The sequence below is a fragment of the Oncorhynchus nerka genome, linkage group LG26, assembly GCF_034236695.1.
Source record: "Oncorhynchus nerka isolate Pitt River linkage group LG26, Oner_Uvic_2.0, whole genome shotgun sequence".
In the NCBI taxonomy this organism is placed as follows: Eukaryota; Metazoa; Chordata; class Actinopteri; order Salmoniformes; family Salmonidae; genus Oncorhynchus; species Oncorhynchus nerka.
This window is the reverse complement of record NC_088421.1, coordinates 31,671,548-31,684,965: the sequence shown is the minus strand read 5'-3', so window position 1 is coordinate 31,684,965 and position 13,418 is coordinate 31,671,548. Positions and strand designations below refer to the sequence as shown.

Here is a 13,418-nt window from a genome sequence, read left to right as displayed (position 1 = left end):
ACACCTGGGCATGCTCCTGATGAGGTGGCAGATGGTCTCCTGAGGGATCTCCTCCCAGACCTGGACTAAAGCATCCGCCAACTCCTGGACAGTCTGTGGTGCAACGTGGCGTTGGTGGATGGAGCGAGACATGATGTCCCAGATGTGCTCAATTGGATTCAGGTCTGGGGAACGGGCGGGCCAGTCCATAGCATCAATGCCTTCCTCTTGCAGGAACTGCTGACACACTCCAGTCACATGAGGTCTAGCATTGTCTTGCATTAGGAGGAACCCAGGGCCAACCGCACCAGCATATGGTCTCACAAGGAGTCTGAGGATCTCATCTCGGTACCTAATGGCAGTCAGGCTACCTCTGGTGAGCACATGGAGGGCTGTGCGGCTCCCCAAAGAAATGCCACCCCACACCATGACTGACCCACCGCCAAACCGGTCATGCTGGAGGATGTTGCAGGCAGCAGAACGTTCTCCACGGCGTCTCCAGACTGTCACATGTGCTCAGTGTGAACCTGCTTTCATCTGTGAAGAGCACAGGGCACCAGTGGCGAATTTGCCAATCTTGGTGGTCTCTGGAAAATGACAAACGTCCTGCACGGTGTTGGGCTGTAAGCACAACCCCCATCTGTGGATGTCGGGCCCTCATACCACGTGGTACCGTCATATAATGCCACCTTTCCAACAAGTCAGTTCGTCAAATTTCTGCCCTGCTAGAGCTGCCCCGGTCAACTGTAAGTGCTGTTATTGTGAAGTGGAAACATCTAGGAACAACAACGTCTCACCAGCGAAGTGGTAGGCCAAACAAGCTCACAGAATGGGACCACCGAGTGCAATCCTTGGTTGCAACACTCACTACTGAGTGCCAAACTACCTCTGGACGCAACGTAAGCACAATAACTGTTTGTCGGGAACTTCATGAAATGGGTTTCCATGTACGAGCAGCCGCACACAAGCCTAAGGTCACCATGTGCAATGCAAAGTGTCGGCTGGAGTGGTGGAAAGCTCGCCGTCATTGGACTCTGGAGCAGTGGAAACGCGTTCTCTGGAGTGATGAATCACGCTTCACCATCAGGCAGTCCGACGGATAAATCTGGGTTTGGCAGATGCCAGGAGAACGCCACCTGCCCGAATGCATAATGTCAATTGTAAAGTTTGGTGGAGGAGGAATAATGGTCTGAGGCTGTTTTTCATGGGTCGGGCTCCTTAGTTCCAGTGAAGGGAAATCTAAACGCTACAGCATACAATGACATTCTAGATGATTCTGTGCTTCCAACCTTGTGGCAACAGTTCCAGTGAAGGGAAGGTCCTTTCCTGTTTCAGCATGACAATGCCCCTGTCGTGTCTTTGGCTATGCCGGATTAAGTGATATGACATGCTATTCTATAAAATCCTTTCTCCGTAATTAATATTACCTGATTGAGCTAATCATGTAAATGTAATTAACTAGAGAGTCGGGGCACCACGAAATAATATTTATAGAGCTGTTATCTTCCGAATAAACTCTTAAAGACCTAGTAATATTTTACATCAATAGCAGTCAATATTAATCGTCACTTTAATTCAGTCTCATCTGAAAGTTGTAAATTCTTGGTTATCTTCACGAACCCTGGCTAACAAGTTGAATCAGCAAGACAAAATTGGGTTTAATTATGCATTTACTAAATACCTAACTAATCACACAGAATTACACATACAAAGACTGAATCATACCTTGAATACAAATGACGTCATAAAGGAAAACGTCCCTAGAGGGCGGAAAAGATATGACAGCTGGTTACACAAAAGAAAAGGGGCTGGGTTTGAGTGAAAGAGCGGGAAGACTGAGGAACAAAAGGGAGAAGCTGTGCTATCGTAAACACACTATCTTATGCATTCTAAATTACCGCCCATTTGGAAAAGGAAAACGCAATAAATATTTACTCTGAGCTGCGCTTCGGTAGGTTGGTGGTAGATGGAAGGCCGTGTTGCCAAACCGAGTCCTTTGAAGAATGTCTCTGGTGGTCAACTGAATACGTTGTAGTAACGTTGTTGTGTGGTATACGGGATACTCTGTCTGTTCCTTCCTAACCCACGTTTGCAGCTGCTGTTGCTAACTCAATGGCTAGGAGGTATCACTTCTGTAGTGAATAAGAGTTCAAAGTTCCTACCATTCGCAACCAAAGCTCACGCTGAGGTTGGCTTCGTTCTGTAGTTATTATCTGAACCATTCTGACATCGGACAGTCGTCCTCACATCCTCGGAACAAGGAGGTTACATTTTTGTCAAGGGCTTATATAGTGGAGGGAGAAAATGGGTGTGTTTCATAGTTTACAACCTATGTCTCTTCACATGGGCGGGCCACTGAGTCGGGCCTAATTCATTCATGAAAACCCAATTCTCACATTTTAGAAGCTAAAATCCCACAAATAATTTAATATTCAAACATTTAAATTGAACAACAACTCCATGTGAATCCGATAATTCTGATGTGTAGACTTTCCACTGTAGAGTTTATGTCATCCTATCATTGATGAGAATGTATCAGATGACAACCGAACTGACATCATATTCATCAAGTACCACTGCATATGTTCAATTGGTCGGATTACCAGAATATAGTTCATTTCCCCCCACCTTCTGATGTTCCCAGAATCTCTATGTTAACCAAGGGGTTTTCTAATGTCACATCAGTAGGGTAGAGAGAGGAAAAAGGGGGAAAGAGGTATTTATGACTGTCATAAACCTATCCCCAGGCCAAAGTCATGACACCCCCATACACTAAGCGAGGTCCATAGAGAAATGGTTTGCCTAGATCGTGCTGAAGAACTTGACTGACCTGCACAGAGCCCTGACCTCAACCCCATCAAACACCTTTTTCGATGAAATGGAAAGCTGCGAGCCAGGACTAATCGCCCAACATCAGTGCCTGACTTCACTAATGCTCTTGTGGCTGAATGTAAGCAAGTCCCAAAAACAATGTTCCAACATCGATTGGAAATCCTTTTCAGAAGAGTGGAGGCTGTTATAGCAGCAAAGGGGGGACCAACTCCATATTAATGCCCATGATTTTGGAATGAGATTTTCGACGAGCAGTCCACATACTTTTGGCCATGTAGTGTATGCACAACCTTGGGAAAGGTTCACCTTGCAGAAGTCAACCCACCGGCTGGTGGCGCGACTACCCTAGCACCACTGACTCATTCTGGGGAGATCAACTCCATATTAATTCCCATGATTTTGGAATGAGATGTTCAACAAGCAGGTATCCACATACGTTTGGTCATGTAGTGCATCTACCTCCATTACCTAGTACCCCTGCACATCGACTCTGTACAGGTACCCCGTGTATATAGCCAAGTTATCTTTACTCATTGTGTATTTATTCCTTGAGTTATTATCTTTCTATAATTTTTCTCTCTGCATTGTTGGGAAGGGCCCATAAGCAAGCATTTTGCTGTTAGTCTCCACCTGTTGTTTACGAAGCATTTGATTTGAAAAGAGACAATTTTACACTGAATACCTCTCTTACTTTGTGACTGATTTAGTTAACCTGAATGTAGTAGGCCTTTCCACAGATGGAATCACATCCCAATCAGGCACTCAACATATCTAAACAGTAGATCAGGTCCCACTGGTTCCTTAAACCTTTGTTCTGGTGTAAAGTATTGAGGTGTGGTAACAACCCTCTTTCAACCTAGGCCAGTCTATATGGCCACCAGGGGACTTCCACTATTGAGTCACGTAGAGCTTTCCATTACCCAAGATCCATTTCACAGATCCACCCTTTCCATCCCCACCTTCCCTGGACCCCTCCATCCAGCAGCCCCCCTCAGTCCCATCACCCCCAGCCAAGGAGAAGCCAGATTCTTAAGATAGATGGAAATGCTAGGGTGGAGGCACTGAGGCAGGGTGTGTTGTTTCTCTCCTTTCATTAGCATTTAGTTGATGTTATTGTTCATGTTCCACTGCCATTAGGAGCTCATTGTTGTGGAGGCAGCTCATCTGGAGAGCAGGCTGCCTATGTATCTCTCCTCCTCTCCCATTTCTCTGTCCCCAGCACATCTCTCCATCTCTATGCTAATGATCTGAACGGCACTGGGATGAAAGAAGAGATAGAAAACGGGTTTTCTTCTCTGCTTTGTAGTTCTTTATGTTGTTGCTATAGCGACGCGGACGTAGAAATCTAACTGATGCAGCCATGTTCATTTGCATGGCGGGATAGAGGTTTTCCTTGTCTTCTTTATTTTGGGAGGGTTCAGAGGAGTGTAGATCACACCTTCCTTTTACAAACAACTCTCCTGATCCCAAACAAACAAAATACCTGCTGCCGCTGTCCCGCGTTTACGCAGAAAGTAAAGTGTTTATGCAGAAACACTAACGGAAGCACAAATACAGAGACACACGTCGGAATACATTAGTCGGATCCACAATGAAACATGGTGTGATAAAAAAGGACCCAAACACACACATATCCATGTTTGCACAGTGCACACAATCTACAAAGATGCCAGCCTGTCTAAGGTATAAACCCAAGCGCCTGTTGGGCATGTCGAGAGGTTTAAACTTGTTTAATTTCATCTCTCATCCTCCCATCTCCTCTATCAGCCACTGAACACACATAAACACACACACACACCTGCGTGCAGTCCTGCTGTGGCTTTGAAGTTCTCCTGGATCATCTTTGAAGGCCTTCACTGTTGCCACGGCAGCAAGTAGGTAGCAGACATCACATCAGACTCTCATTGTGTGTGTGTGTGTGTGTGTGTGTATGTGTGTGTGTGTCAAATTACATTTTCTAATCTAATCAAATGTTATTCATCACATGCTTGGTAAACAACAGGTGTAGACTTAACAGTGAAATGCTTACTTACGGGACCAATGCAGAGAGAAAGAAAATAGAGAAATAATAGAAAATAAAAGTAATACTAAATATACAATGAGTAATGATAACATGGCTAAATACATGGGGTATCAGTACAAAGTCAATGTGCAGGGCACGAGGTAATTGAGGTACATATTTATTTTATTTAACCTTTATTTAACTAGGCAAGTCAGTTAAGAACAAATTATTATTTACACTGACGGTCTACCCCGACCAAACTCTAACCGTGACGACGCTGGGCCAATTGTGCGCCGCCGTATGGGACTCCCAATCACGGCTGGTTGTGAAACAACCTGGAATCGAACCAGGGTTGAGACGCCTCTAGCACTGAGATGCTAGGAAAAAAGTGACTAGGCAACAGGAGAGATAATAAACAGTAGCAGCAGCGTACGTGATGAGTCAAAAAAGTTAGTGTAAAACAGGTCACTGCAGATAGTTAAATAGTTAACCAAATAGCTACCCACACTAACTCTTTAGCAGTCTAATGGCTTGGGGGTAGAAGCTGTTCAGGGTCCTGTTGGTTCCAGACTTGGTGCATTGGTACCGCTTTCCGTTCGGTAGCAAAGAGAACAGTCTATGACGTGGGTGGCTGGAGTCTGACAATTTTTTGGGCCTTTCTCTGACACGGCCTAGTATAGAGGTCCTGGATAGCAGGGGGCTTGGCCCCAGTAATGTACTTGGCTGTACGCACTAAATGCTCTCAATGGTGCAGCTGTGTAATTTTGAAGATCTGAGGGCCACTGCTAAATCTTTCCAGTGCGTGCGAATGCATCTGTGTGTGTGCAGGGCGTTCCTTCTCACCCTACCAGACTGAGTTCTTAATTAATTAGCTCTGAGCTCTGACGCGACACTCACTATTTCTAACTGTTTAACACTAACGAGAGACCGGCCCGCTTGTCACCGAGCAGAGTGATAATTTATGCGTCCAGATTTACGTCTGCTGCCTCATCAAATGCGTCCTCTCTCACATCCGCTTACGTGTCTGGGACACCAGTGACAGATGATAGGAGAATGTATTCATTCTGTCAAGCGAATCTGCATTAAAATGCGCCTTTATCACCGTCTAGTCTTCACAGGGAATATTTGTCCTTGGAACTGAGCGATATGAATAATGTGTCGATTCAGATCTCAGTGGAATGTAAAGGACTGAGAAATCAATGGGTTTTTACCTGACAATAGCCTCAATGCATTTCCTGCCTAATAACCACATCAAATTCACATGTCAGGTGTAGAACTCACATTAAAATCATAGAAACACACATTCCTCACATTTTCAAGATTATTGTTTCACATCCGGCCGTGATTGGAAGTCCCATAGAGCAGCGCACAATTGGCCCAGTGTCGTCCAGGTTTGGCCGGGGTAGGCTGTCATTGTAAATAAGAATTTGTTCTAAACTGACTTGCCTAGTTAAATAAATAAATAAATATCTACCTCAGAATTTGTTCTTTTATTTTCTATTATTTCTGATTTTCTTGCCTAGTTAAATAAATAAATTTCATGTTATCTACACCTGTTGTTTACAAAGCATGTGACAGTAGGACTGTTACGTGACTGCTGCACATTGACTCAAATTCCATGTACTTTAGGTACCCCCTGCTGATGGTCATTTAGCCATTAACTACTATTTAGACATCAATGCAAATGTAATCGAAAATCTAATCAAATACTTAATGACAGACCGACCATGAGCTCATGTTGCGTAAACATTTCTATAGGCTATGCAATTGCGTGAGAAAACAGAGTGATGGCCTCTATTAAAAAGAGGAGGAACTCATCAGCTTTCTAGAGGCTAGGCCTACTATACAGAAGTATAGCCTACCTAGCTGGCAGGAAAATGAACCACTTGAAAAGGGTCCTCCATTCGCTATTTAAGTGCATAGAAGACATGTATTTTTTCCGCTGCCCCTGTTTCGAGACAAGTACATGATAATGGTCCATTCTAAATCAAAAGAAATTGCATACATATATTATTTAGTATATGAATGATATATTATCACTGGTGAATGATGCCCAACTTAAGGCAAGGAACAGCGCATGATTTTCTTGCGACTTTTTCAAATCATAGTCGCATACCTCATGTAGCCTAGCCCATAGGTCTATAAGTTTTGATGAGGTTTGTTTCACAACTAAAGTGGCCAAATAACTTCTTAAAATTAAGCACATTCATCCGCATTAGAATGGGTGTAGAGCCGCTGCATGAGTTTCAAGTTTGGGGAAGATATTTTTCAACATAGAAATTCACCTTTATAATAAAATAATTACATGCATAATCGCATTTGTGGTTTTCCTGCTAGTGGAATATTTGCGATTATAGCCTACTGCCGTGTGCACATTGCTGCGCTTATGATGTGAAGAAATAGCCAAATAGTTTATCAACATTTTTGCTAAATGTTCTCATCTGTTGCGTCAGTGGTTGTATTCATTTGGGATTTATCGCATCCCACAACAGTCCCAGACTATGTTTGGAATATTTATTTCTGGCACAGAGTACAATAGGTCAAATGTTGTATTATGGGGGATAGTAGATTGACATAGGCTAGTGCTTTTGCTGTTCGTTAGGCCTACTCATCTTGTGGGCTGATGAAAAATAAATGTGGACAGTTTTTCTAATATCTTTAATATGCACATCGGAATTGAATAAGGACATGCACAGTTGCGTTCCCCGATGTGTCTGTCTTCACTTGTAGCCTGTGAGAAAGACCCAATCACGTCACATGCATTGGCTAATAAGAATTGAGCTACCTGAGAGAGCCATGTGAGTGAGAGGTGCTTTGGAGCACGCAGCCGGGAGAAGGGAATTCTAATTACTATATTCAGCCCAAGGGCCGCAAAAGGCATGGATTTTTTTAGGGGGACACAAGGGGGATGCTCTAGGAAATTCAAGTACTCAAACTGTGAATGAGAGACTGATGAAGTGTGTATAGACTGCACAAAAAAACTAAGCAGAGCTCAAGTCTTTCATGCGATTTTTTCAAATCATCATTAGAGTCGCATCACGTAGCCTTAGAATGTATTAAAAATCAAAACATATAGCCCAGCATTTGTATCACAACTACAGTTACATAAATAACTCTAAATTAAGCATATAGGAGTACCAGTTTCTTTGTTAACCGCTCAACACAAAATACCTGCAAGTGCGCACTCTCTCGAATCATTTGGATAAAATATCCTATGTTCAATTGTATTCTTCATACTATAAAATAATATAGAATAATTCCAAGGAATTCTAAGTAAATCTTGTCTGCTAAATGAACTAGTGTAGCCCACAGCCATATCGCATAGTCAGATCAGGGCTTAACATAATAGAGTATGCTATTGTGTTCTTCTGAACTAGACTACATTTCATTCATATCATGCTTCTTTAGACCTGTCTAAAATATTTAATGGCTTTATTGTGAAGGTGTAGGCTATATTACATGGATATATTATACTTTTAAAAAATGTAGATGTTCCAAAGATCTGCATCAGTGGCTTGTAGGCTATGTGTGGAAGTCAGAAGATGCTAAATGTGTTTATGTTAATAAACGGTCAATTACCGGGAGGCCGGCAGTTATTTGCTTGACAATCACCGGCTGAAAAAAATGTCATGACGGCCACAGCCCTAGTCGAGAGTAGAGTACGGTAAACAGGCTTGACTGGATCTCATTAGGAGACTGGGCCAGAGGTTAGGGTTGAGACTTGGTCTGGGGCAGGGCTGTGTTCCGGGGCCATTAGGAGACTGGGGCAGAGGTTAGGGCTGAGACTTGGTCTGGGGCAGGGCTGTGTTCCGGGGCCATTAGGAGACTGGGGGGCTGAGGTTAAGGCTGAGACTTGGTCTGGGGCAGGGCTGTGTTCCGGGGCCATTAGGAGACTGGGGCAGAGGTTAGGGCTGAGACTTGGTCTGGGGAAGGGCTGTGTTCCGGGGCCATTAGGAGACTGGGGCAGAGGTTAAGGCTGAGACTTGGTCTGGTGCAGGGCTGTGTTCCGGGGCCATTAGGAGACTGGGGGGCTGAGGTTAAGGCTGAGACTTGGTCTGGGGCAGGGCTGTGTTCCGGGGCCATTAGGAGACTGGGGGGCTGAGGTTAAGGCTGAGACTTGGTCTGGGGCAGGGCTGTGTTCCGGGGCCATTAATTAGTGTGAGGAATGCATGCAGCATTAGGAGGCCCTGGATTAGACCTGGCCCTGCCTAGCCTGTCAGCTCTGACTGTACTCTACTGTAATGGAATGATAGCAGACTGAGGAAAGGAGAGGAGGAAAGGAGGGAATGCCTGATAGGAGGAGCTCAGTCAGCCAAACATCTGGTGGGAGGGATGGAGAGAGGGAGAAATGTATGAGGAAGGGCGGGATGGAGGGAGAGGTGCAGGGGGGATGAGATGGGAGGGGTGCATGAGATGTGATTGTAGCTGGAATAATGTAGCAGAGGGCAGTAAAGGAAAAGCCCATATTTGGTTCGACATTATAATATTTTTGACCATTCAAAGATTTTACATCAATGACCAATGGTCTCAAGTAAAATTATTCAGGAAATGAGGCCATATTAGAGTATTGGGACATAGCCCCACAGCCCCTTGTCACAGATGAGGTCACCTGCTCGTTAACAGACTTGCCAAATATGGGCATACGACGTGATGACTACAAACGATGCAGTATGAAGTGAGGATAGAAAAGTAGCGGTGTGGAATCTCAGCACAACAGACAAGTAAACAAACAAAACCAATGACATAGGTGGGAAGGATCGCAGGGTGGGTGACATGTCAGACTGTATAACATGTCAAACGAGGCTGCTGCGATTCTTACTAATTCCAGACAAAGAGAGGGAGGGAGGGAGAGGGAGGGAGTAAGAGAACAAGAATGAAAGAAAGAGAGGGACAAGAGAACGAGAGAAAAGGAAAGAAAGCCTAATTGACATGAAATAGAGTGGCCAGGTATGCCAAGGTGCTCTTCTCTCTCTCTGGCAGGCCTCTTTCTAGTCCTAACCACTTCCATGTCTTCCAGTGCGCCCTCAGTGATCCCCGGGTTCAGCCATTAACCCCTGCTAACTACACATCTGGAGGACACACTGGCTGTATCCAAATACCCATACTTGCATCCTAAATAGTAGGCTGTTTGAGTATGCACATTTTTTGGGGAATAATAGTATGCAACATTACGGAAATTGTGAATTTTTGAAAATCAAGTATGCTTTTGTAGGCTACCTATTGAATTTATGGATCAAGCCTTAGCAGTCGTTCTGATCTCGTTCCCAATGATCAGTGCTTTAGTTCATTATGTTGCTGTCCAGTTGTTCCCAATTTATCAGTTTCTGTCTTCAGTTCTTTGTAAATAGGATAGATGGGCTATATGGATCTACTACATTATACACAGTATACAAAACATTAAGACCACCTGTGAAACACTTTCAACACCTTGTAGTGTCCATGCCCCAATGAATTGAGGCTGTTCTGAGGGCAAAAGAGAGGGGTGCAACGTAATATTAGGAAGGTGTTCTTAAAGTTTTGTACACTCAGTGTAGGTCAAATGTGATAGTCTGCCTATAACCAGCCTGAGTAGGCCTATAACTCCATTCCTACTCTATTTAGCATTTAGATAAATTATCTATTATCAGGCTGGTTGAATTTGGAAAAATACTATTTACTAAACGGTGTGTGCTAAATAGTATGCAGTTTAATACGCTAGTATGGGTATTCGGACACGGCCTTTGTAGATCTGAGACAGGAGAGGTGTACAACAATACGGAATTCGGCACTGCTCCACAACTGGGGACGCTGCACAAGCACAGATATGAGAACTCTCTATGGAGGTTCCTGTTTCAGCATGTGTCAGACAGGCACATATGGAGAGACTAAAAGTGACAACATTTGATATAGCTTCAAATAAGTTTTCAATTACGGCACAAGGGTGAGCTCTGCAAATTATAGCTGTATCCCGGGCCCTGTAACTAGCACTTACCAATGTCTGAGTGCTTAAGCATTTTTCTAAATCAGTGACTTTGGGGGGATTGTATCATTGTATAATTGCATGGATGGAAGCCTGTGTTGGCTCGCTGTGAGACATTTTTCATAAGCTGGAATTGTGGGTTTGTGGGTTGGTGATGTGTGTGAACAAATCCCATGTTTCTGATGTGTTCTGAACCAAACTGAATGGCAAGTCCCCAAGTAGTGATGAAATGAAAGAAGAAAACAGACATTTGATTTACAGTGTTTTGCTACTCACTTCAGTGACTCTTCAAGTTTGGAGATCTTCTTCTTGGTCTCTTCTCTCTCTTTCTCCGCCTCGTTGTGTAGGGCACGCACCTGTGTGATTGTGATTGTGAGAGAGAGCGAAAGAGACAGAGAGAGAAACCGAGACAGACACTATGACAGCAGGTCCATCTCTCAGCAAGCACCCCTTTCCATGACCTTATCCACCTGGGCCCTGGGGTTGCCTCTCCCTGACCTCTTATCTCCACCCATCATCAAGCTGCCATCTGGGCCCATCTCTTGATAGGCGTTTAAGAATGTACAGACAGACAGATTCTTTCATCAAGTTTACTGGGAGCTGGAGAAAGGCTGTGCACTCATTTGATGCAGCTATTTAACTATTTTTTCAACTAACAACTTACTTCAGTCACATAATGATTAAACAACAGAAGGTGAAATGGCATTGACCCTCACCGTGACCCTGCTAACAGAGACCCAGACCTGGTAGCTAGCTAGCTTGCAGGTGTATCAGTCCCCCCCCCAACCCCTCTTTATGACTGACTGCTATGCCCTTCAACATGCAGGCTTTACTTTGAAGATGAACCAGGTGTGTGGACCTGCATCTTAAACCTGATCTTCACCCACCTGACTCTGGCCTGGCCGGACCAACTCATTAGATGGGGGATTTTTTATGACAACACATTGGCTTTGAAGGGAGGCTTGAAAGAGAAAGGGGTCACTGCCATTGCTGTCTGGCAGCAATTAAGGTCCTTGCTGGATTTAGCTGGGGCGACTGAGCATGGCTCTTCGGACGGACAAGACTTCATCTCCCGTCCCCTATGGCCTTAAATTGGGCAACTTCACGCCACACCCCAGCTCTCCCCCTTACACCCGCAAAAACATCTGCTAAATATGCATATGTGACCAATAGAATGTGATTTCATTTGATTTGAACCCCCAACTCCCCTAAATGTCAAACCCTCACTCCTCCGAATGCCCCTCACCTTTCCACTCCACCCTTCCTCCCACAGCCACTGAGCCCTGTGACCAGCAGTAGTCTGACCTGTTAATCACAGCTTTGAGTTTACAGGCAGAACATAACATATCAAAGGGAAGGGTAGAAGGGGATCAGGACCATGTGGCTCCCAGGCTTTTATCTCTCCCATTGAACCACAGTCAGTCTGGAAAGGCAGGTAGAATGTCATTATAATCAGGCTTTAGGTTTCACAGAGTTGACTTTAGGCACGGTAGGCCTACATAGTTATGTAGAGTAAGACTCAGAGGAAAGGACGCTCCTCATTAAGACAAAGTGAGACAGTCTTCCTTTGTTTATTTTGAGCCTATACACTAAATAAGAGGTCAGCCATATAATCTCAATTTGATATGAGAGTATTGTATTGACACAAATATTGATTATTGATTTGACATGAGGGTAACTACATTGATTTGATGCGCGGGTAACTATTGATAGAGATGGTACCTTTTTCTCACAGTGGTGTTGCAGATCTGCTTTCTCTTGTTGAAGTTTATTCTCTGTGTCCTGGAAAACACAAGTCAGGAAGTCTGAAACATTCAAACAGAACTACAAAGAACCACAACAAGTAATTTTTTATGTGAGATGTGTTTTTCCCATTATTCACATTCAAACAAAACACCCATCGGCTTGAAAATCTATCCAGCAGAGGATCTTTAGGGTTATGGGTCTCTGGACACACATCTGTATAGTCTTTTCTACTTATTCCAGTTGTGGAATGAAGCAGTTCTCTCGCTCACGCATGCACACGCACACACACACACACACACACACACACACACACACACACACACACACACACACACACAGTTTACCCTGAGTTGTTTCAGTCTCCTGTGCTCACTGTCCTGTAGCTGCTGTCTGAGCTGAGCCACTGTCTGTTCCAGGTCCTCAATCACATCAGAGGCCTGAGAGAGAGGGAGAGATGGAGGGATGGAGAGAAAGAGAGAGGCAGGTGGTAAAGTTAAGAGCGTTGGGCCATTAACCGAAAGGTTGCTGGGTTGAATCCCTGAGCCTACAGGTGAAATATCTGTCGATATGCCCTTGAGCAATGCACTTAACCCTAATTGCTCCTGTCGCACTGGATAAGAGTGTCTACTAAATGACTAAAAGGTCAAATAGAGAGAGAGAAAGTGAGCGAGGATAACAACAGGAGACTTATCTAACAACCATATGACTCAGCAGCAGGGGGATATAAATGCTGTCAAGGCTTCAGTTGAACATAAGTCATACACAGTATAGCATGAAGATATATCTAACCATTCTACAACATCTTTGAGAGAGTGTGGAACTGTTCATTTATATTGTTTATTTCACTTTTGTATATTGGGAGAGGACCATCAGCATGAGACAGCATGAACATCACTGTCT

General features: G+C 44.1%; 1 protein-coding gene across 1 annotated transcript in view; it reads right to left on the bottom strand.

Moving 5' to 3' along the window:
* Positions 1-13,418, bottom strand: part of cep112 (centrosomal protein 112) — a 154,931-nt gene that overhangs the window by 123,661 nt on the left and 17,852 nt on the right. The window contains exons 8-10 of the mRNA XM_065010955.1: positions 12,863-12,955; positions 12,495-12,554; positions 11,049-11,128 (exon numbers count right to left, since the gene is read on the bottom strand). Coding sequence (XP_064867027.1) covers positions 11,049-11,128; positions 12,495-12,554; positions 12,863-12,955 — 233 coding nt within the window. The remainder of the gene's footprint in view (positions 1-11,048; positions 11,129-12,494; positions 12,555-12,862; positions 12,956-13,418) is intronic.